We start from the raw sequence: 25274 nt of genomic DNA, 5'->3' as shown, positions 1-25274 counted from the left end.
AGTTTATTACCTCACTTGACCCCAAGGTCACTTCTTGACCCTAGTGCCACCTGATAAGGTGAGGTCAGAAGGTTAACCCCTATAAACCAAGCTGGCGTCTTGAAGTCCAACACCTTGAGGTTTCAATCTTATCTTGAAATGATCTGCATCTTAAAATAAAAGCAATGAAAAGGACTGAAAGAGAAAAAGTGAGTTCTAAAAAAGAGAAAAAAAAGAAAGATTCTGATGGAGAATGGTGTAAATTAAATTTGTTGTATTTGATATGCACTCTAAATTAAAGAGGGGTGTTTATAGAGAAGTATCACCTAAAACTCTTCATTGACACTATTTGTGAAACTACTAGAACATCCTGTGGGTGCACTGTTTTTAGTGAGAGACCAGGAATGAAGTTATTTCAGATTTTGCTCATGTTTTAAATTCTAAGTAGGAGTCTGTTTCCTTTGATGCTCTACTGCCAGCATAGTTTTGTTATAAATAAAACAGAAGTACAGCTGAAGTTATGGATGGAGGTTTATTTATTTCCAAGGAAGAACTAAGACAAAAGTTGACACCATTATGAACATACATATCAGTATCTATTGTTCATAATGATCTCTGAAATGAATTCACAATGAAATAAGACAAAATATACCACTGAGGCAAAATAAACTCAAGAAATATTGCACTTAATTTCTAAAACACACCATATTTCCACTAAAGGTGTTTCCTGACAGAGTCAAGAGTTTAGCTTTAACACTGGACTACACGGAAGGCCAAGCGTTGGACTATAATATTGACCAACCACAAAAAGAAGCACTTTTCTTTTTGCATTTAAAGCTAATTCTTTCTTTAGTGGCCAATTTTGGTTCAATCCTAAACTTTAAACACAATAGAGAAGCAGATCTACATTTCTGAAATGGGTCATCCATTTCTCTAAGGTGTGCTACAGCTACTGTTCCCATAATAATCGAGACGACAGGATCTATCTAATGGTCGTTTGCCTGAAAAACAAACACAATGAATGCCCAACATAATCATCAGAACCAATAACTGAAAACAAATCCAAAACCCGCTCAACTCAAAAGTGGCATGATCAACGCTCGCTTTGAAGGACTTTTTGGTTTTCCCTTTTTGTCCCTTTAAACTGAACAGCAATCTCTAAGACTAAAAGAAAATTGGATTATTATTAGTGAGGTTCACATAAATGATAAAGCATGGTAAAATCAGTTGTTCATCAAGGCCACTGTTAAGACAACTTTGCTCCAAACAAAAACAAAACAACTGCCCAATTATAAACCCTTTACATTACAGATGAACCTATAACGCACAGACTGTGTATGTACACATATGACTAATTCTACTATCTATAACTATTTACATTGGTATTGGTTTAAACTTTCTCCAGACCTCAACCACACATGAGCAGATTTCTTGATTCAATTCAGTAAAAAAAAGTGCTTAATGAAAGCCAAGCATGAACATAGCCTTAACTACATCAGTAGTTGAACGAGTTTTAAAAACAAATGTACAACTCATTTCAACTGGATTTGGACATCTCTGGATCGGATCCATAGTCCTTGTTTTGCTTTACAACTTGGCTTTTAAAGCATCTGTGTCATATCTGGCTTCACTGGTCTGCAGAAACATTATGACTGCTGATGCAGCAGGACAAAAAGGGAATGTCATAAGTCTTCGAAAGCCGCCTTGCATCGTTGTGCATATCTTCTTCTCTTTTTATTGAATGTGTTTTTCAATATTGAATCTGTTATTCCTTCTATAGACTTCTTCCTTGAACTGAAACAGTGCAATCAAAACATAATCTACACCATTTTTGTTTTCATCATTTGGCAAAGTGAGAAGATCACCTGAGAATGAGTGCCTTTTTTGCAATTTTAAAGCCTGCATTGCTACACACAACAAACAGAGACGACAAACTTTTCAGGCTGCCTGCCCGGACCCCACTCCGGCTTTACGTATCTTTCTGCTCCCGTCACGCACATGAGCGGCAAGAGTCGCTGGAACAGGACTGTTGCATCATGATCAAACAACATGTGCAACAAATTTAACACCAAGCAAACCATGTTTGGCTTAAAGGCATTCTACAATTAGAACTGAAAATAAAGTCCATGTGAACAGAAGAAAATAAAATAAAAGCAACACTTATGAATTGGTGAGGCAATGTCACAAGAGCGTCAAGACAACATGTTACCAAGAGCTGATTATCGAATGAGGAAACACAATCAATGAACACTACAGACCTTAAAAGAGCTTAAACAAGATCAGTGCATTACGTCAGTCTGTCATTCTTCAGAATCATTTCTCTGTGTTGCTTGTGGCTCAAGTGAGAGCCTTCCGTTGCTTAGTCCAAAAGGCTGAAAACTGAACTAAAATAATCAGCGATCTTAAAACCCAAGTGAGGAAAAGGAACGTGCAAAAAAACAAAAAAACTGAGGCAAGAGGATGACACGTTTCTCAGCTGTTCTGCGAATGGTTGTGGTTGTACTAGTGTGCATTTCTCTTCAGATCTCGGACAAGGCCTGCATGTTCTTTGTCAACCTTTACTGAAAAGCATGAGAAAAGTGACTACTTTGACAAAGCTCTGCAGGCTTAGTCCGATGGGGCGTGTTCCATCCAAGGGGGCTGAATATCTTGGTCAGGTAATTTGACAGTAACTTCCTGCACCCTTACATCTGGATTTTTTCCCATAGAGGTTTGTTTTCTCTCAGTGGTGACAGCAAAGTGAACAGTCGCTGTCATTGGGAGATAAACAAAAGTGAAAGCTCCTAAAGCCCAATCCCTTTGGACTCATGCCATCCATTTCTCAGCGTGATGGGCAGGTGTCGAGTCGCTGCTCCGCGGTTGATGTGTCTTGATCTGGATTTGGATCAGTCTGATGGAGAAGGGAACAAAGAAACAGCTGCCATGAGATAAACGCATTTAAACAAGGCTGAAAGCTGTTCCCTGATAGAAAAATTGTAGCCACCAAAACTAAACTAAAAGCTTACCTCCGAGTAGGGTGGAGGGGGTCGGAAGCGGAACTCCTGGATGTAGGCGAATAGTGGGCCATCAAAGTTCTCCCGCCTTGACGACACTTCCAGACAGCTCTGTCTCTGTTGTTCTGTGACCACCTCTGCATATTCTGGAGGAGCTGAGCACAGCAAAAGCGATGTATACTGTTACCGAGTCAACCACATTATCAACCACAGCAAGTTAGAAGACTTCTACAGTCTTTCCTATATGTGTAATATGAAAAAGGACTGATTCAAATCCCATGGCCTCCATGAATGCAGCATCTTTGCTTTTACTGCAAACATGCCTCCAAACAAGTAGTACTAAGTGAGTGTTCCTTACCTTCAGGCCTCTCAGTGAGGGTCATGCCTAACCAGCTCATGGTCATGCTGCATTGACTGCTCACAGAAGATGTCCGGCTACCAAAAGGGTGGAGAGGGATGGTGCCAACCACTAGAGGCAGGTTTAAAGATAGGTTCATGGCTCCTGGGATGTCTACATACACCTGAAGATAAAATGATTGGAATATTAAGTTAATCTTTTCACAAACAATGCACCTTGATTTGTAAATGCGGCTTTCAGGACCATTCGGTTGTTATGTCTGACGTCAAGTGTCACTGCTTCTGGGTCAAAAAGCAAACAAGCGGTTCTAATATACAATCACAGTGCACTGTAGGACTACTGAAAATCATAATCCTAACCTATTATGTTATACTGAAACCTCAGCTGGCCAGACAGTAATTCATCTTTTCTTAATCGTTAATAAAACATTGGTGTCCAGGATTGTGGGTTTTTAGAGTGACAGGCATGAATAGTGCTCATATTGAGATGGCATTGAAATAAAGTAGAGATTTAGCCCTTGAAATAGTATTCGATACATCACAATTTAAGTTAACAAGCAGACTCCAGGATCCAGCTTAAACAATTAGGGATGACCCATTCATTGAGTCAGCATATTTTCAATCATTTAAGATGAAGAGCTTCATCTTTAATTCATCTTTAAAAGGCGGGAAATTAAAGAATTTGAAGGAGGCAATACATATAACATTGCTTATGTATTCATAGCCTATGAATCAACATTTCCTCAATATACTTAGATATGAGTAGGTCCTGACCATTACACAAGAAGGGCACTAACAGATTGGTTTGAGGGGATAATAGGCCATTAACACTCACTGGCCTGAATTTCATCAGATATTTTAGGCTGATCTTCTTATCAGTATGTGCAGGAGAGAACTTGCCATAATCTTGTGTAATCTTATTATCATTGCTGCATGCTGCATCTGTGGATGCGCAAGAAGAGCCTTCAAGGAAATTAACCTTCAGCTGCTTGAAATCGACATGGAAAACTTTCGAATTACTGCATTATTAGCATTTTGAAACTATAAAGATGACCAGCACTTGTAGAGATTATCGATAATCACATGTGTGCCCCAGAAGACTTCAAAGTCAACACAAACTATAAAATCCCATGACTTACCATGAGTGAGTACTCCACTCTAATGATACTGCAGTCAAGGATGGAGGGTGATACAGGCGGGATCTTCAGCATCTTTCCATTCCACGTCTCCGTCTTGCCAGAAGAAAGTGACTCCCCTCGGATGTTGGCCACTAATTGTTTTATCTCCTTCATCTTCCCTTTGGCAAAGAAGGTCTGTGTTTGGTAAATGGCGGCCTTTGGCACAACCATGCGCGAGGAGCAGTTTTCAATTTCAGCAAATATCTGAATAGACTCTCCTGTATAAAGACATTGTATAATGTTAATGGTACAAAATAGCATGAAGGGGAATATGTAAGGCTGCAACATCTAACTGATTAAATTGATAATAAAAATGATTTTAAATTATTTTGATTATTGCTAGTCACGTTGCTTTACAGTAGTGACTAATGCATTCTGGCCATGAGAAGACATTAAAGGCAAAGTTTAAAGGTTAAAAGTAAGTTCACACAAAAATTCACATTTTGTCATAATTTATTCAGCCTAATGTTGTTCCAAACCTGCATACATTTCTTTCTAAAGGAGATATTTTGTACAATAGAAGAAATAAATTCATACAGGTTCGGAACAAGTTGAGGGTAAGTAAATAACAGAATTGTAATTTTTGGGTGAACTATCCCCTTAAGAGCTTCAAACAAAGTTAAGAGTTTAATGTGGCTGTACCTGTCAGATGCTTTTTTTATTAATTGAAAAATAATCAACAGATTTATTGATTATGCATATTGCAGCCATCATGTAAAAGTACAGTGGGGTTCAAATGTCTAGTGAAAATATTAACTGATTGAAGATTCACCTGGAGTATAACCCTTTCGTTCAATTTTGGCACTTAAGGAGATTGGACCTGAGGTGCAAAACCAGCAGCATAGCGTCTTTTCTTTAGTTCCTGCCTGGGGAGACTATGCAAAATAGAACAACAAAACTTTAAAATGCAAGAACCTTAACTGGACATTATTCAACACTGCATTGATGAATAAGTGATGCAAATGATGCAAAAACTCACCAGCAGGAGAGGAGTGTTGATGTCAATGTGCTCAAAGACAGTGAACTCTTTCTTGGTCTTCATGGGCAGAAGCCACGGCCTGTGCAGCTCAGCCTTTACCCAATAGCGCACACTGCCATGCTTTCCTTCGAACGAGGTAGCCAGAGGTCTGTACGTGCACAACACAGAAAACATTTGAATAAGAATCACAACATATAATGCAGGTGAATAATTATTAGGTTTGGGGCAACATCCAACCGACACTCACGTTTGTGGAAGCTCAAAGCTGAATGCATACTCATGTCTTCCTGAATGAATAGTGGTGAGTCCCTCCTCAGAGTTATCATCATCTGAAACAGAAGAGAATAATATTCCAAATATACCTTACCTGCCAAAGCATTGAAAGCATTATCTTCTTGTTTATTACATTATCTATATCAAACACACACATTTCTGCTAAATGCATGAATGTAAAACACCCTTTGATAAAGAAGTTGATTCTCATAAACCCCAGCAAACCATGGTATGCATCAATATTATGTCATACCCATGAATGAGTGTTTTATCACATGTAGTATGATGGTGTATTCAGTTTCAATATTTATTCTGAATGGGAGAGAGACGTGCTCAAAATCCACTGCAGTTCACGTGAAACCAAAGGTACGTTTTAAGCAAACTTCCAATGTTAAATAATTTGTTTGTGTAACACTAATGAGCACCGGTGGCTTTCGTTTTGCCAGCTCAGCACTCAGCTTAGCGGAGCCATGGTAAACAAGCACGAAGCTGTCAATCAAGGGCAGAAACCAGCAAGAGAAACGGTCTCAGGTTACGTATGTAACCATGGTTCCCTGAGTAGGGAACGAGACACTGCGTCCTCTAGGGGGCGCTTTGGGGAACACCTCGTCGTGACCCGTGTCTGAAGCATACAATGAAAAAACACCAACTTGTTGGCCGTCGACAGCCTCCGACGTCACTACCGGCGCGACTATAAATCAGCACCGGGAGAGCACGTCATTATCTTCTTCGTCTGAAGCTTGCGTCCGAAGCATGGCAGAGAGCTAGAGGACGCAGTGTCTCGTTCCCTACTCAGGGAACCATGGTTACATACGTAACCTGAGACCGTTCCCTTTCGAGGGAACTTCGAACTGCGTCCTCTAGGGGGCGCTTTGGGGAACAGTATACCCACGCCGCCATGCTGAGGGGAATGCAGGCCAGAATCATAGCGAGCACTAAGTACCAACTCTACCATTACTATGGGAGTTGCCCCTGGGACGTTTAGACGGCTGTCTGTGACAGTACCCCTTATGGCCAAAAGGCCTAAGCTACATACCCAACTTAATTGTTAGGGCCTCAGCCCTGGGTAGAGCTGAAGGCTTGGAATCAGGAAAGATTCCTTTAAAGGGATACGGCTAAGAACCTAGCATTTGTACCAAGTCCTGCCTGTCACACAGGGGCTACCGCTAGCTTACGCATAAGCTTGCTGAAAGAGCTGTCTCAACAGTTCTCTAGTAGCAACTCCCTGTTTAGATAGGTATCTGAGGATACATAGGTGGAGTGGCGCCCAAGATGAACGGGGCTTTTACCAACTCAAGAAAGGGCACGAAGCAACCGCGCGAAGCCCTCACCATATAGGATTTTAGAAAGAACGCAGAATACTAGCGTGCAAACTTACCACAGTGTGGATTTCAGAAAATGTGCAAAGACTACACGTGCACACTTACCATAGCATGGATTTTCAAATACTGTTCTAAGGAGGGGCTCTCGTGGCACTCTGATAGAGCAGCTCATAGATGGAATGTTGCATCTTAAAACAGTATGATTGAGAGTCATCAACTCGATCTATGGAAACAACACTGGAGCGCTCTGGGAAAAAAACAGAGAACTCCGTCTCGTACGAGAGGAGAACTCCGAGCTCAGAGTAGCGCACTCATAGGTGACCCATTTTTTGGAAAAAGGGGAGCGCTGCTAAATTACCACGAGAATCAATAGCCCCTCATGTTTCCATGAAATTCCCTGCAGTGCTGTGCCAGGCCTGATGATCAAGGAGGCTCCCTCAGAAACCTGTGATCTCAGCCGCCTAATACCGGAACATGAAGCCGAATGGCTGCTGCCGAATGTTTAGTAAACACTGTAACTGAGCACTGCAAAGGAAACTCAGACAGAGTTTATTAGTAGACACGTAACCACCAGCAATTAAATACACATAAGTATATACAGAGAGGGTTACATGTACTCACTCATCCTCCTACGCCGGAGCCCCGCTCAAGGGGTACCTCCTTTTAACCTGGACCATCAGTTTCAGGTTGGTTGCTATGGACATAGAACCATAAAAAAAAAATATTATAGGTCCAGCATAGGAGACTGTTATGCGAGAGGTTTCCACCTAACCTCGATCAGGTGGAGAGCTGGTGGTTACAGGGGAATTAGGAAGGGGAGGATAAAAGCAGAAGTTAACCTTTCGAAGTCGATTAACGCATATACGCGTTATGTCTTTTCTTTTAGTAGATACCTCGGTATCATTCTAATTCGGACGAGAACGCTGCCTCGTCTAGATCATACCTCTTAGGTTCTGCTTACCTCCTCGTGACCCACGATTCCTCTGACCCCTGCCCGCAGATGGGGGAGGAGCGCGAGTTGCGACACTAGCCTTCTGTGCCCATCTTTGATCCTCAGATCGAGACAGGCCAGGACCCCTATGTTGTTTGGGCTCAGACCTGGACCTTCGTGGGACGAAGGATCTGAAAGCAGCAGAGCGTGCCTTCGTCTCCCTGAACTTTTCAAATCGCCGCCTCAACGGAAATACCGAAAAGTTCAGAAGGCGAAACCTGAGCATCGGGCAGAAAGCATTTTCTTTCCTCCCGATGTCTGTTCATCCACAGATGTCTCTCCGCTGCCACCATGGCCGCCATAGTCCTGCCCCATGGCGGAGGCGGCCTGCTTGGTAGCATGGAGAGAGATCCATGGTGTGGCGCAGCTCAGCTACCAGATCGGAAAAAGGCCCCAGCCTCTATCCAGGTCTCTTAGCAGATCAGTCTGATATGCTTGAAGCACCAGCATTGTGTGTAATAAAGCCTCAGCCTGACCTGCTACTGCGTATGCCTTGCCATTTAAGCGAGATGATTTTCTGAAGGGGCTTAGATGGCAAGGAGGGAGATTAAGAGAGGAGGTTTCCCCTGCAGAAAGAAAATATTTTTCACATATAAAAATTTATAAATTATTTATAAAATTTTTAGCTCTTTCTACAGGGGCATTCCCTCCTAGCCGCTTTCACGCATCACCTCGATGTCGGCAGATTACTTTAATGCCGAAACCGATGGATGCAAAAAGAAAACGGCATCTTTCATTTCTTTTTAATCTCTGTATGGAGATCATGCACAAATGAAAGGCTCACCTGAGCTGGAGGGTTATGGTCAAAAGGTAATTTTCGCTCAATAACCTCCAACAGCTCTACATACGCAGGGCAGGAGAATTGAGAAGGCTCAGCCTCAGCTTCTTCACCATCCTCAAATATCTCCTGCTTTTCCTGGGTAAAAACCCAGCAGAGCACTAACCTCAGTATGAGAAAGTGTTAAAGATATAACATCATCCTCCCAAGGCTCTCTCTCGTCCGCCGCCCCTTTTTTTTTTTTTTTTACGATCTCGAAAGGGTAAGTCCCTCTTTAAACCATTCAGACAGATCCATATGTATTCTCACGAGCTCATTTTCTTTCCTGCCTCAGCGTGGACAGATCCTGAACCGCGGGAAGCAGACGGCTTGCCTTTTTTTTTTTTTTTTTTTCAGAAGAGAGACGAACGAGAGCGGAGCTTTTTCCATTGAAAAAACGCTCACAGTGCACGCAGATTGCCTCCTCAAAGACATCGCGTGCGTGCTCTTCACCCAAACAAATGACGCAAAGATCGCGTGTGTCATCGGGTGTCAAATAACGCCGACACGGATGCACACATCGTCTAAACGCTTGCTAGTTGTCGCCATGATAAACAGAGAAAGATCGCCCTTACCGGTTCTTTCAGATGCACGCTTCAAACAAAACAGTCAGTTGAAGATGAAGAAGATAATGACGTGCTCTCCCGGTGCTGATTTATAGTCGCGCCGGTAGTGACGTCGGAGGCTGTCGACGGCCAACAAGTTGGTGTTTTTTCATTGTATGCTTCAGACACGGGTCACGACGAGGTGTTCCCCAAAGCGCCCCCTAGAGGACGCAGTTCGAAGTTCCCTCGAAAGGGAACCGGCTTAAACCGGAGCCGTCGCGCTCATTATCCAGTCAGTGTGCGGCAGCCTCCCATTGAATCCCGTGTGCTGCGGCGTGGACCTCAAGAGTATTCTCCCATTCAGCAAAACACGTGAGATACATATGACAAAAAACACACACCAGGAATCATAAACGACAGAAAACCGACCAGTTTCCATAATGTATCGACCTTTATTGTAACCAATCAATCATACAGGAGCGGCAAAGACAAATTAGACATGATTTAGATTCAAATTTTACATGGGAATTAATATCTTTGAAATTACAACACTGCATACAACTAACAAGGTCATAACAAGCACTACTTGATTTGTATAAAAATAGTTTTAACATAAGGCAAATAACGTCGCTTACTAGAAGCCACCTCGGCTAACAAAATATTCTCAACACAAAATAAGGAATGACTGTATGTAAAATACAAAGGATGTAAGTCACGTTTTCCACTGGGTTAAGCAAACTTTCACACTTGTAATTTTAACCCGGTGTTTTGATGCCGGCGGTACAGTGGGAAACAATGCGGTGGTAGAACTATAGACTGCATAAAACAGATAGAACGTAAAAGCAAAAATTGTTTGGCAACATACGACCAATAAACTGCCTTGGCGCTTAGCTCATTGAATATTCATGAGCTCCGTGCAGTTGCAGAAACTGTGAAGCGCACTGTACAGGAACATTACAAATATCAATTTAACAATTTTTTGCGTTAACTGGAGTGAAAATAGACAGTTGTTTTAGATTTTGTACGTTTAAAGTGACAAACGTTTAAAGTCGGACAAACTTGAAACGTCATACCGAATTTGAGTTATCAAAACAGCTTGCAAGATGCATTCATTTAACAAGTTTTCGTCTTAAATATACAAACGAGGGTTTATAAATGTACAGTGTGAAAGAAGATAAGCGGGGAATACATTTACCCAGGATTTAATTTTTTTAACAATTTCAAGTGTGAAGAGTCCAACAGTGTCAGTGTATGCAAAAAAAAAAAAAAAAAAAAAAAAACACATCCAAAGAGGTTGTCAGTCAGCAGTGACAATTGAATACTGGACCACTGAATGCATTTAAATTTAGCTACAGTATGTGCAGTATGTGAACTACAGCCGTTGGTGCAAAGTTGCTGCTGTTTCTCTCACTTTCCGCAAGAGCATGATGTCATAGAGGACACGTTGACGCCTCCACCAATTAGAGACAAGAACAGCTAGACACTGCATCAAAACAGGATTGAACCGCTTCTAACAATGGGTGGAAACTTAAGACATAATGCCGAAAGGTCTGCCATTATATATCTGTCATAATATATAAAATTAATGTACGTAGTTTGTTTTCCCCTCAAAAAATAAATATACCGATGGAGCACCGAAACTAATATTGATTTGGCTGTAGCAAGATATGAACAAACTGTGGTGGCCATTCATTCAAGCTACTTCACTGACACCTGAAAGAATGCATAATCGGTATAATCAAAATAGAAAAAAAACTCCCTGAATATCACGCATTTAAGTGATTTAAACGGGTTAATAAAAATGGGTCATCTACGTCTATTGTCAAATCATTATTTTGCATGATTGATGAGTCTGCCATGTAATATTCTGTGTATTGTGCATTTTTTGGTTTGATTAATTAGCCGATCGGTTTTAATAAATGAATAGCTACATAAACACAATAGAAAAAGAAAAACCTATATATATATATATATATATATATATATATATATATATATATATATATATATATATATATATATATATATATATGAATGCACACAATAGTCTATACAGGTCCACTATTCAACAAGTACTGTACAGCATCCAAAGTATGTAATGTCATCCTGGACCACTGAGCATCCCACCAGTAGGCTACAGTAGACAACAGCTCTTTTCTGAACAAATCTACACCGAGAGCATGTTTGGTCTTTATGCTTACCTCTTTCATGGCCAATAAGGATGTCTCTATGATTCAGATATTCAACTTCTTCTGTATAATTTTGAGTGTAGGCAGTGTTGGATCCAGCATTTCGTGATTCTGTCCAACGAACTTTTGCGAATCCTTTTGCATGTATATTAAGTGACTTCACACGAATCTCTCCGGTGAATTCAATAATAACTCTTCCTGAGACTGAGTCCCCACTGGAGAAAACAGGGACATTGCTGTCATTTAGACAGTCGTAGGTTACAATGAAGCTCTTCACCTTTCCTAGCACCATGGTGGCAAGAAAATAAAATGTACAAAGTTCTATAGACAAAACAAAATCACAAGGCAAAGTCTATGAAAATAATCTCTTATGAAAAAAGCGAGAGTAAACACTGGATAGTGTCATTGAGAAGCGAGAGCTGAATAACAGCAAAAGATGCTGTTATCGCGTCTCGGTGAAGGCTTGAGGGGCTGCAATGAAAGACGGTGAAATTTCGCCACCAGCTCACTTTAAGCGCTGCTCTTGTGAAAAACAAGTCAGTGCGCATGCGCGCGGCTCCTGTACGTCCCCCTTCTTCCGCTTTTTGTGAAGCTCTTTGACCTGGACTCAGGAGACAAATAACAGCGAACAGCTGAACAGTGTATTAAAATAATACGTGGAAGTCTAGACATTTTTCGCACGTTTATGTAGAGCCCACATTAATATTTGAACAGTTTGGTTATAAGAGTAACATGTTTTAGATTGATAAGTGAATTTGGGGTTCTGTTACTCAATGGAGATGCACAACATAAGCAGTTTAGATCATTTATTTATTTTTTTATATGTATGTATTCCCCCCCCCCCCCCCCACACACATTTGATGCCAATTGCTAGTTTTTTTCAGTCACAATATATGTCACTTGAACTGGGTTTTTGCAGAAACCTTCTTTTAAATATATATCCCCCCGCCCCCCCCCCCCCCCCACACACACTCCACATATTAGGTTACTGAGTATCCTTCACCCATATTTTTTATTTCTATATTCTTAACTTCATATATTTCATTTCAAATTGTATAATTCTAGTGTAAATTGATTTGTGTTAAACGTTGTGTAAATATTCTTTTGAAATGGTATATGCATAAACAGTACCAGCCTTGATGGCACAAGGAGAAGGAAAAAAAAATACAGAGATCAATATTATAGAGGATGAGGTTGATTGAAATAATTTCACATGCAGATTTATCCGCTATGCTGGTTCAAGATGTCAAAAACTGATGCGCCTCCCAGCGGCCTTCTGTGTCTTGCTTAAATCGCTGGGTTCTGCTGCCCTCTAGGGGTTTGTTGAAGAACAGTAACTTAAAACCATTATTGCACCCCTGCCGAAATTTCTAGGCAAAAACAAGGTGATGATATTGCTGGTTTGAGCAGAATTTTATTGCTTTCATTTATTTACTTTTGTTAACAGAGTTTTGTTTTAGTGCGACTTTTAGTAAAGTCATAATAAATGTCAAATTACAAATTACTTTGGTCTGTGCACATCTAAAAAACGGTTTTCAAAAATGAACTGTTTAAGAAGTGTTAACTGGAAAGCAATGTTGAAATGGCCAAGAGAGGCAAGTGAACATTGGTCAGGGTGATGTGTCAGATATAATTCTCATTGGAATTACCTGAAGCAAAGGGTGGGAAGGCCATGGCCTCAAGCTGGACCATAAAAGATTTTACACACAAAAAGGAGAATTCACACAATCACTCATCGAAAACTGTAACAGATTAACAAAAACACCAAAACAATGACTCTAAATTACATATAGGGCTGAGGGCTTATCAATCAGTCCTCAAAAAACCAAACCTCACTCACACCCCAATCCGTGCTCCATACTGCCATCACCACACTCAGTGTTCAACCCCACACAAGCACGCAAACGGATCAACAGAGCCCTCAGCTCCTAAAACAAAACATACACTCTCACATACAACCAGTCACACACCCAAAAGTGCACACGCAAACAAATGATCACGAGGATAAATTGGTATAGACATTAACCCACCCAACACTTTCACACAAAGAAGCCACTAAACAACCCCAAAGACTACAAGATAGCTAAAATGGACATGATCACTCCCCCTGATAGCAATCTGTTCCTGGTTGTGGTTATTCCTGTTCTCGCTGTTGAAGCAGGAAGACAAATTACTTTTGGGAATTTTTTTTGTTTTTTTAAGGTGTGGCACTTCATACACCTTCCTGCTCAGCACTGATCTTTGAAAGGATCCAAGGTTTCTCAGCTGAACATTCAACATTGTAACAAAATAGTCAATGATATTCACTTCACCTGTCAAAACTGTAAACTGTAGAATATAGTTATAGTTTTGCTGGTGTGAGGTAAATTATATTCCTCATATGCTTCTATTTGCTAATTTTCAAAGCAGATGATTTTGTATCAGCGTGACTTCCGAAATGCCAGTTACAGGTCACTCATTACAGTAGGTAAAAAATCAACAAGTAGACTACAATATATCAGTATAATAAAGGACTGCTTAAAGTTACAGAAATATTAGAGCGATAAAAAGAGAATAAATTTTGGGTTAAAAAGAGCTATTACGAGTAAACCACTAAAAAATAACTCACACAGACTGACTGACATATAAACATCCAAAGCACATGCTCAGAAAGCTGTCGGTCAAAATGCCATTTTGGCAGTTGTTAATGTAAACAAAATCAGGTACAGTATGTGAATTTAAACATTTGGGAAAGAAATCGGAAGTGCGTTAATATGCTGGATCTGTATGCATTAGGACTTAAAGATGCAGCAGCCTAATATAACTGCTGTTGTCTGTATCCTTAATATTAATCAAAAGAAAGAAAAAGAGATAATCACTCACTGCTCTTCATTCATAAATTCTGTAGCTTTAATATAAAAAAACCCATAATGTTTTGTAAAATAATCAAGGGAGAAAGCAAGATTGAGTTGTTTTAATCCTTCATAATGCATCATTTCAGGGTCTGTTGTTAACTGTAGTCACATTTGACTCCCGAATAACCAACAAGACTGACTACAGTAAAACATCTTATGAAATAATCATAACTTAAGTATATTCGCAGTAGTAAATACAGTATACAGTTTAGATAATTTCATCATGGAGGTCAAAACTGCAAATGCAGTACAGTACTAAAAAAAACCCGGTAATTTATTCTAAAACAACATGTAGTACTATCAGCAAAATATTTAGTAGGAATGGTTAGTGATAACGTTTATTTATTTATTTCGTTCTTCTGATTGTTGACTTTATGCTCTGGAGAAACAAGCATGCAGCCATCTTTAGAATGTTGTGTTTGAATAGCTGTTTTTGCTGCAGTTCTGTGTTTATGTTTGCATTGCTGTCAAAGTCTAATTAGCTGGTGAAGTGGAAAACGGATTCGAAAACAAATGTCAGAACAAACGCCAGTAGACCGGGAAGATTTTAAAACAAGTGATTCATTCATAAATCCATAAGATCTTACCTTCATTCTGTGTAAATACATAATGAAGACTGAAGACAATGAGTGCATTGCTGAATTGGGCAGGGCTACATAAGGTCAATACATTCCCTGTGAAATGCTTAAGCTGAAAAGGCACAATAACCAGCATTGGGCTTGCAGATAAAACCATGAAGTTCTTACTGACACAGCATAAAAGGTGCTCAGACGTTTAGCTGGTGAAGGAGACTAATAACGTACTTTAGGAGAGAATTATTTAGTGCTTTGATTTGGATCATAAACTGGTGCAGAAGGAGCCGGATGGAAACCAGACTGGACAGTGAGTGGATTTGGATAGACCCCTGCAGCAGCTCCTGGATGGGGCAGCACTGAAGGGGTGTACAGATTGGGGTAAAGCCCTGAAGGTGGAGGAGGTAGTTCAGCAGGATAAAGCATAAGGCTAGGCTGAGGTGGTAAATATGACTGGAATCCTCCAGGTGGGCCTTGCCAGGGAGGACACTGTTGATCAGTTGGAAGAATTACCACAGGAAATATGACCGCTGGATTTGATGCAAAAGACAAGCCCAGAGAGATCTGAAAGACAGTCATGTTTTTGCTTTACTTTTTGGTAAAAAGTCTTGTTTAGCTATGAAACTAACGTTGTTACAGACTTCCAAAAATACTGTTATAGACCAAAAATTAAAAAAGATTAAAATTACAGGGATAGTTTACTCAAAAATCACCACCACAATGTTTGTTTCTTCTGCAGAACACAAAATAAGATATTCTGAAGTTTGTCCATACAGTAGGCCTACTACGTGTCCGTGACGTCACCCGTAGACTCCTGAAGAGAGTTTTTGAAGCCTAAAGTGTGCAGAGCGAACCGTCGCCATCTTGGCAGCGTGTCACCGCACGACTCTCCGGGACAATCGAAAATGGGCAAAAGGGCGGAAACTGGTTGCTGAAGCCACGCCAACCTAGCTGTCTGTGCGGCTGTCACAGCAGTGGCAATTCACCTGTCACTTAAGTGGCCACGCCCTTAATTATGCAGAACTTTAAGGCTTAAAATAATTTAAACGGATGAGTTATAAAAAAATTCACCCCCCTCACAGTTGTCATGAAGGGCAAAATTAGCTTTGTAGACCAAAATCATTTTTTGCACCCGCCTGAAAACACGTTTTTTTCTGCTGTAAAGTTGGACATGGGGATTCTATGGGATTGACTCTCTTTTGCAGTCAGCAGTGTTTTCATTTGAGGGCGCAGGCAAACGTAAAGAGAACATTGTGGCGGGTGTCCATTGCAAGATAGAGCTGGCATACCACAACTAGGGGCGGTCACATTGGACTTTAAACGTGCAAAAATATTTTGGACGCCGCTGCGAATATGGGCGGGAGCAAGATAAAACGGTCTCTCTTCAATTTTCACAACATGGATTAATATGTGCTTGTACTGTGTCTTTTGCGACGGCGTCGAAAGCGTCTTATTATATTGTACTCTGTATCTCTCTCTCTATAAATAAATACACCCTAAGCAATAAAAAAATATACAATGTCCTCATTCAAATGTACCATCTGTTCCTGTTTCAACGGACACTAGGAACCATGCAGCTTCTTTTTTTATTTTATTTTTTATAATCTTTTAAATATGTATTATATAAAATAGGATGCTATGCTACAGCTAAAGCGCTTTCTTAATTTTTGAATTTCTGTACAGAGAGGTCACGCGGTGACGTATCGATCTTCTACTGGTCCCACATCTTCACGTGATGCGAATTCGCAGGTCAGAGTTCACCAAACTTGAACTTTGGAATGCAGTGAAATGCGAAATTTTTCGCATGAGCTTGCGTTTCCGGTCTGACACATTCGCATGCATATGAATGGAAGTCAATGGAACGAAAAGTGCAGTGGGCCCGCCCCATAAGGCCCTATGATTTCCGCGATGCAGAAAACGCGGATGGAATCGCGGAATCCAGTCATAAAAAAACTGATTTTACAGTTTAAAGCGGAATGGCATGGATTTTTATCAAATTTTGAACGAATTAATAAAAAATAGTTAATTGCACTTACATCAAATCATGGACTAATATATGTAAATATTAAGCTGGAACAGTTTATTTAAATATGAATCCTGCATGTTCTGCATGTTCTTAATGTTTTATGTGTTTAATGTTTAATGTGCATCTCAGAAAATTCTTTATTTAAAACCCCAACTGAATGGCACTTAAATGCACTTAATTCATCTGTCAACTTTATTGTCATTGTTCACAGTACAAGTACAGACAAAGAAACATTGGGTAATAATTAAATGTTTGGTTTTGATGTATGCATTGCATTCTATGCATTTAAAAAATAAAAAAATTTAAATGCATAAATAAAAAATTTCTAAAAAATAAAACTTAGTTGTTCATTTTAAGAGACCCATGAGTCTTATTTTCTCTTGCATAATTAATATTTCACTTTAATTAAGCGAAAAAAAAAAAAAAAAATATCCAATTAATCTATGGAATTTTTGGTAGAATACTCGATTACTAAAATATTCGATAGCTACAGCCCTAGTGCGCACTATTTAGCAAATCGAGCGAACGCAATAGTAAATCGAGGGAACGCAATATTAATCGTGTGCACGTTTTAGTAAACTGAGGGAACGAATTAGTAAATTGTGTGCATGATTAATGTATTTTTTCTTGCTTGTCATGTGCGGGGCTCCGCACTTTATGTTTTTTTTTTTTTTATATCTTCTTTTGTATTCTGCAATATTAGAGATTTGAAATGGCATAAGGGTAAAGTAGCATTTTGGGTTGAACTATTGCTTTAAATATGGCAATAATACAAAAGACAAAATAGCACCTTGAGTTGGTACTGCACTTTTATGATTCTGCAGTTTTCAATGGTGACAGTCAGGTCACGTGGAAGCGTCATATCCACTATGCATTTGGACTTGTCTCCAGATGGGATGTGATCTCCAGTCTCTTTGATTATATGCCTGAATCCTCCATTAGTGCGCCAGCCAGCGATAAACGTCTGTTGCTGCTTGAGGCTGTACTTCAGCCTGACATCACGAGATGAAGAGTTGTCAATATCGACAAAAACTCTGATCGTTTCACCTGCAAAAATGGTCATAATTAGAGCCAACAAAAATCAATAATAATAATAAAACCGACTATAGTGTGGTTCATCCAAGTTGCTAATTTAATTTATGTGATGTCTGTTTACAGACAAAGCAGTGTTTCCATCCAGTGTGTTTAGGAGTACACACTAGTCATGTCTGGAGGAACTGAAGTTGGATAATTTTGATGTCAGTCTTTCACTGTAGAATGACTACAGTTTTGAGATGGAATACAAAGCTCTGCTGTTATTTTCTTCACTAAGGAAATTTTATTAGCATTAAAAGGTACTGTACATGACATCTTCACCTTGCATATAGCCAGTTTTTTCCAATGTTACAGTCATTGACATTTTTCCTGAGCCAAAAAGTTTCATCTTCTTGTCTTGTGTGCCAGATTGTGGTTGCTGTATGGAAGAAGAAGAAGAAGAAGAAGAAGAAGAAGAAGAAGAAGAAGAAGAAGAAGAAGAAGAAGAAAGGACAACATATTGAGATGAGCAAACTAAAAATCACGGTTCGATTTCGGATAAGCTCTAAAACACAATGAAATGGTTTAAATCACATGAGTTCTGATGACAGTTTATAAAACAGATCTAGTCCTTGACACCTGTGACCTCATTGCATCAGTATTACTGTGCCACTGTGTCATTGTGTTACTTGGCAAACATTCTGCTATCAAAATTACATTTCTTGGCTGGACAAATAATATTTATTGTATTTGACAAATAAATGCTGCTGTGTGTTTACTTCATTAATAAAATAAACATTAACAATGCCCCTTTTATTTCACTGTAAATCCACGGCTTCTTGGGGCTTATTGCTTTATTTAAAAGGCTACAGTACATCATCTTTCTATTTATGTGAATCAGTGAGTCAAACATGGTATTGTAAGTCATACCAGCAAGTGATCATTGGACCCATCATTTCTCAGCACAAAGGTTAATTCCGTATATTTAGTAGATGTTGGGTGACAAGGTCTGGTCAGCTTTACCATCAAGACATACTTCACCCAGCCATGATTTCCTTCAAAAGATGGAGGAATATTTCTGAAATTAGGAAAAAAAACAAAACCCTTTAGTTTCTGACAAGCATAACAGTGCATAATATACGTAACATTACACACAAAAATATATTTATTTATTCAGAATATATAGAAATATTACTATTATTTAGTAAAATGTATGTGATACTGCTACTACTGTTGGAAAAAATTTATAAAACTTTATTTTTAAAAGAAATAAATCACAATATTTCTTCCATGTTTTAATTTTAAAATCAAATCCCCTTTATTTACCAAAAATAAAATGTGTTTAAATTTCATAAATCAAAAGACAAATTAAATTTGGGTGAAACTTGTTTACTGTTTTTCATAATTATATAACTTGTAGAGGATTTTTACTGGTATCATTACCGAATACTGTAATTTTGGTACCATGACAACACCTGCCGAGTATTTTTTCACTGCACATATTTACACAATAAGAAACAACATCAGTTCTATGTTGTTCAATCAGTTCTATTACTCACTGTTGAGGCAGTTGAAATCTGAATGGGAAAACATGACTTCCTGGCCTAATCACTGGTCCATCTGGGGAACAATAAGGCATGTTAATATGGGTCACAACAGAAGTTTTCAAAAAGCATATTCACTATCAGCAAACAATCTTGGGAAGTCTCGGTACTGGTGGGGGCAGAGAATGACCAGAGCTCTCTTCCACCCTCAATACCAGGACTCAGGTGAGATTGAGGCAACCACTGCTCCGTGGTTGTGTGTGTGTGTGTGTGTGTATAGTACTTACTGCTGTGTGTGTGTGTGTGTGCGCTTGGACGGGTTTAATGCAGAGCTCAAAATTACTAGGAAGGAACACCTCACTTGGCCACATCACATCTCTTTCACATTCATGTCACTTTCAACAATCATTTCAGGTTTCATGTAAATTATAAAAAGTTTAATGTAATTAATTTGGTGCATATATGAAACCCATTTACTTACACGTTTCTCCTTCTACAAGAGTTGCATTCTTTTCCCTTTTTCCTGTAGAAGTTACAGAAAGAAATAAAAGTATTACACTTTTTTTATATAATAATAATTTGTTTAATAATAAAGTTTTCTATATCGCGCAAGCTCACCTCTCTTCGAGCTCTTTTGAATGAAGTATTGCTTTAGTTTGAAGTATCTCTCATGGTCGCTATAGGTTGTTTCGTCATCACCTGAGCCTTCAGTCCAGCGCACATTTGCATCCCCCCTCAACTTCACAAAAAAACTGTCCACCTTTATTTCTTTGGTTACTTCTAAAACAAGTCGCCCCTCCACAATATCTCCACTAGTGAAAGTATTGCTTTCATTAATCGGGTCGTAGTGAAGACTGAACTCTTTGATGGATCTTGACATTGTAATTTCTACCTACAGTATGTACTCTAGACACAAAAATAGAGCTCTGCTCGTAAGTGGAATGACATTCATGTGAAATAAAATAAGGGCTGAGGGCGTGACTCATGATTGCATAACATTGGTTATTCCACAGGGTTTAGTAAAATGCAGTTTACTCACTACTTGATGGATTAGCCTTTGTTCCTGATATTTGTCATGTGGTGTGTCAACCCGACGATATAATTTCCGTTTAAAAAATAACTAAAAATACTGTAGACTACAGTTAACACATTCGCTCTGCACTCTTCTAATCATGTTTACAAATTGTTGCTGTTGTTAATTATTATCATCATTACTATTATTAATGCAATTAATAACAATTATAATAAGAAATAACATGGAAGTGAAATATAAAAATTCTATAAAAGAAGAAAACGGATTTGAAACATGTAACAAACGCCAGTAGACCAGGACGATTTTAAAATTAGTGATTCATTCATGAATCCATAAGATCTTACCTTCATGCTGTGTAAAATACAAAATGAAGACATAAGGTCTATACATTCCCTGTGAAATGCTTATGCTGAAAAGCTTTTTTTTTTTTTTTGTATTGTAAAAAAAGTGCTATACAAATAAAACTTGAATTGAAAAGGCACAATAACCAGCAATGAGCTGGCAGATAAAACGTATCAGGTTATGAATGGTTCCCTGCGTAGAGAACGAGATTCTGCGTCCTCTAGGGAGCGCTATGGGGAGCACCACGTCGTGACCCATGTCTGAAGCATACTTTGAAAAAACACCAACGAGTTGGGCGGCGACAGCCTCTGACGTAACTACCGGCACAACAAACAGGCACCAGGAGAACACGTCATTCACTTCTTTGTCTGAAGCTTGCATCCGAAGCATGGCAGGGAGCTAGAAGACACAATGTCTTGTTTCCCTACTCAGGGAACCATGGTTACATTCATAACCTGAGACGTTCCCTTTCAGTTCAACTTCGAACTGCGTCCTCTAGGGGGCACTATGGGGAACAGTATACCCACGCCACCATGCTGAGGGGAGTGCAGGCCAGAATCATGGCGAACACTAAGCACCAACTTTACCATTTCCATGAGAGTTGCCCCTGTGACGTTTAGACTGCTGTCTGTGACGGTAACCCTTACGGCTAAAGGCCTAGGCTACATACTCAACTTAATCGTTAGGGCCTTGGTCCAGGGTAGAGCTGAAGGCTTGGAATTATGCCGTTATTTTTGTGCCTCAATCCGGAGCGATTAATTGTACGTTTTGAGCACAGAGAACTATATTTTGCAAGCACATTACATTATATTTTGAACATAAATTAACAATCCCCCCAAAAAATTGCTTGAGCAGAGAAAAAACGATTCCGTGCTCAATAAATGTATTTGCTTGTTTGCTATTATCCATATTAACGTGCAGTAATAACCCATCTCACACGGTTTACTCAGACAATTTATTTTTTCTATTGTTAATTTCAAAATATAATGTAATGTGCTTGCAAAATATAGTTCTCTGTGCTCAAAATGTACAATAACTCGCTCAGGATTGAGGCACAAAAATAACGCCATATGGAATCAGGAAAGATTCCTTTAAAGGGATATGGCTAAGAACCTAGCATTTTATATTAACTCTTGGGGGGCCAGTTCTCCTCTGACCAGACGAAACCAGCAGTGTATCCAAGGATACATATGTGGAGTGGTGCCCAAGATAAATGGGGCTTTTACCAACACAAGAAAGGGCACGAATCAACTGCGCAAATCCGTCACCATATAGGATTTTAGAAAGAATGCAAAATACTATTGTGCGAACTTACCACAGTGTGGATTTCAAAAAGTGTGCAATGGCTTCATGTGCACACTTACCATAGCATGGATTTTCAAATACTGTTCTAAGAAGGGGTTCTCGTGGCAATCTGATAGAATGGTCATAGATGAAATGGTGCATCTCAAAACAGTATGTTTGAGAGTCATCAACTCGATCTTTGGAAATAATGCTGGAGCGCTCTGGGGAAAAAAACAGAGAACTCAGTCTCATATGAGAGGACAACTCCGAATTCAGAGTAGTGCGCTCATAGGTGGCCCTTCTTGGAAAAGGGAACTGCTGCTAAACTACCACAAAAATCGCCCAAATAGCCCCTCATGCTGAGGGAAGCGATGCTTGAAGTGTATAAACAAATACACACTGGCTGAATGGAGCCCAAGGAGCCAAGGTCTAATCATCTCATGAAAGGAAACGAGGCAGAGCACGAAACCCTTACTGTACAGGATTTCAGAAAGTGCGCAGAGTCTTGTGTGCACATTTAACACTTATGTGGATTTTAGGAAGTTGCTCAAAGTGTTCACGTGCACACTAACCACCATGTGGTTTTCAGAAAGTACACAGAGCTTAGCGTGTGTACCTAAAGGTTCCGTAGCATCGCAAACGCGCTGAACCGCACAGGAGGGGCAAATTCAAATTTTACATCACCTGAGGCAGCATATACAAGAAGACCTCTGTACCTGCCACCTCAACTTCCTGCTGGATGCGACAGTACAACTAATCGGCCAGGAAACCCCTCAGGGTGACCTGGCTGGACATCCATGACATTCCCTGCAGTGCTGTGCCAGGCCTGATCATCAAGGAGGCTCCCGCAGAAACCTGTGATCTCAGCAAATACCGGAACATGAAGACGGTTGGCTGGTGCTGGCAAGTGTTTAGTAAACACTGTAACTGAGCACTGCAAAGGAAACTCAAACAGTTTATTAGTAGACACATAACCACCAGCAATTTAATACACATAAGTATATACAGAAAAGTTTACATACTCACCCACCCTCCTGCGCTGGAGCCCTGCTCAAGGGGTGCCTCCTTTAGGCCGGACCATCAGTATGGTGGTTGCTATGAACATAGAACCAGCCACAAACATTATAGGTCCAGCATAGGAGTCTGCTATACGAGAGGTTTCCACCTAACCTCGATCAGGTGGAGAGCTGGTGGTTACAGAGGAATTAGGACGGGGATGATAAAAGCAGAAGTTAAAAATCCCTAAAGGGAATGAGTAGATATCTTGGTATCGCTCTGATTCAGACGAGAACACTGAATCGTCTGGATCACAACCACTTTAGGTTCTGCTTTCCTCCTTGTGACCCACAATTCCTCACTCGCAGGTGGGGGAGGAGCGCAAGTCACTACACTAGCCTTCTCTGCCTGTCTTAGATCCTCAGAAAGAGACAGGCGAGGACCCCTATGTTGTTTGGTCTCAGACCTGGATCTTTGTGGAATGAAGGATCTGAAAGCAGAGTAAGGCGCCTTCTTCTACCCGCACTTCTCGATCACCGTCTCAATGGAAATACAGAAAAGTTCAGAAGACGAAGCTTGTGCATCAAGAAGAAAGCCTTTTCTTTCTTCCCGATGTCTGCCAGGTTCATCCACAGACATCTCTCCACCACCAACATGGCTGCCATAGTCTTGCCCATGACGGAGGTGGCCTACTTGGTAGCATGGAGAGAGATCTGTGGTGCAAAGCAGCTCTGCTGCCTGATTAGAAAAAAAGGCCCTCATCTCTATCCAGGTCTCTTAGCAGATCAGTCTCATATGCTTGTATCACCACTATCATGTGTAATAAAGCTACAGCCTGACCTACTGCTGCATATATCTTGCCATTTAAGGGAGACGTATTTCTTGAAGAGGCTTAGATGGCAAGGAGGGAGATTAAGAGAGGATGTCTCATGAAAGAAAGCTCTTTCTACAGGGGGCATTCTCTCATGGCCATTTTCGCACAACTCTTATGCCGAAACTGATGGATGTGAGAAGAAAGCGGCCTCTTTCATTTCTTTTCAATCTCTGTATGGAGATCAGGGAGAAATGGAAGTCTCACCTGAGCTGGAGGGCTATGGTCAGAAAGATAACGCTCATCGAGGCAGCCTCACGGCATCACCTTTTTAGCGCACTTTCATGGCAAGTCCAACTTTGCCGTGGCGTGATCCATAACCTCCAACAGCTCTACATACACAGGTCAGGAGAATTGAGAAGGCTCAGCCTCAGCTTCTTCACCATCCTCAAATATCTCCTGCTTTTCCTGGGTAAAAACCCAGCAGAGCACTAACCTCAGTATCAGAAAGTGTTAAAGATACAACATCATCCTCCCGATGCTCTCTCTCGTCCGCTGCCATTACAATTGCGAAAGGGAAAGTTCCTCTCTAAACCATTCAGACAGAGCCACGTGAAATTCTGACAAAGTCATTCTCCTCCATGCCTCAGCAGCGGCGGGTCCTGAACCGCAGAAAGCAGATGGCTGCCTTTTTTTTCCTTTTTTTTCTCGGAAAAAAGAGACAAATGGGAGCTGAACTTTTTCATTGAAAAAACACTTACAATGCACGCAGATTGCCTCCACAGTCATCACGTGCGTGCTCTTCACCCAAACAAATGACGCAAAGATCGTGTGTGTCATCGGGTGTCAAATAATGCAGATGCACACATTGTCTAAATGCTTGCTAGTAGTCGCCATTATATACAGAGAAAGATTGCTCTTACCAGTTCATTCAGTCAGTGAAGATGAAGAAGAGAATGACATGTTCTCCTGGTGCCTATTTATAGTCGCGGTAGTGAAGTTGGAGGCTGTCGCCGGCCAACTTTTTGGTGTTTTGTCAAAGTATGCTTCAGACATGGGTCATGATGAGGTGTTCCCCATAGCACCCTCTAGAGGACACAGTTCGAAGTTCCCTTAAAAGGGAACCATGAGTTTC

General features: G+C 40.2%; 2 protein-coding genes and 1 long non-coding RNA gene across 3 annotated transcripts; 1 reads left to right on the top strand and 2 right to left on the bottom strand.

Moving 5' to 3' along the window:
- Nucleotides 1-497: 497 nt before the first annotated feature.
- LOC127999106 (arrestin domain-containing protein 3) lies at nt 498-12119 on the bottom strand. Its single transcript, XM_052592160.1, has 8 exons — nt 11636-12119; nt 5734-5815; nt 5487-5634; nt 5280-5382; nt 4469-4725; nt 3331-3493; nt 2985-3127; nt 498-2869 (listed from the first exon to the last, which is right to left on the bottom strand). The coding sequence occupies exons 1-8, from the start codon at nt 11913-11915 to the stop codon at nt 2801-2803; spliced, it is 1245 nt and encodes a 414-aa protein (XP_052448120.1). The 5' UTR covers nt 11916-12119; the 3' UTR covers nt 498-2800.
- On the top strand, nt 9696-18935 carry LOC127999138 (uncharacterized). The gene is made up of 3 exons (XR_008171967.1): nt 9696-9806; nt 18274-18449; nt 18559-18935. It is a non-coding gene; the product is annotated as an uncharacterized LOC127999138 (long non-coding RNA).
- LOC127999122 (arrestin domain-containing protein 3-like) lies at nt 14336-20821 on the bottom strand. The gene is made up of 7 exons (XM_052592161.1): nt 20292-20821; nt 20155-20196; nt 19689-19749; nt 19060-19207; nt 18472-18568; nt 17906-18162; nt 14336-15653 (listed from the first exon to the last, which is right to left on the bottom strand). The coding sequence occupies exons 1-7, from the start codon at nt 20551-20553 to the stop codon at nt 15333-15335; spliced, it is 1188 nt and encodes a 395-aa protein (XP_052448121.1). The 5' UTR covers nt 20554-20821; the 3' UTR covers nt 14336-15332.
- Nucleotides 20822-25274: the final 4453 nt, after the last annotated feature.

This window comes from Carassius gibelio, chromosome A5 (genome assembly GCF_023724105.1).
Source record: "Carassius gibelio isolate Cgi1373 ecotype wild population from Czech Republic chromosome A5, carGib1.2-hapl.c, whole genome shotgun sequence".
Taxonomy (NCBI): Eukaryota; Metazoa; Chordata; class Actinopteri; order Cypriniformes; family Cyprinidae; genus Carassius; species Carassius gibelio.
This window is presented reverse-complemented; position numbering and strand designations above follow the sequence as displayed.

Coding starts and splice junctions, on each gene's coding strand:
- LOC127999106 (XM_052592160.1), bottom strand. CDS start 11,915: ATGGTGCTAGGAAAGGTGAAGAGCTTCATTGTAACCTACGACTGTCTA. Junction 5,635..5,733: donor AGCTTTGAGCTTCCACAAAC/GTGAGTGTCGGT, acceptor GTGCACGTACAG/ACCTCTGGCTACCTCGTTCG. Junction 5,383..5,486: donor TCAACACTCCTCTCCTGCTG/GTGAGTTTTTGC, acceptor TATTTTGCATAG/TCTCCCCAGGCAGGAACTAA.
- LOC127999122 (XM_052592161.1), bottom strand. CDS start 20,553: ATGTCAAGATCCATCAAAGAGTTCAGTCTTCACTACGACCCGATTAAT. Junction 20,197..20,291: donor TCAAAAGAGCTCGAAGAGAG/GTGAGCTTGCGC, acceptor TAACTTCTACAG/GAAAAAGGGAAAAGAATGCA. Junction 18,569..19,059: donor GGTCCAATGATCACTTGCTG/GTATGACTTACA, acceptor TCTTCCATACAG/CAACCACAATCTGGCACACA.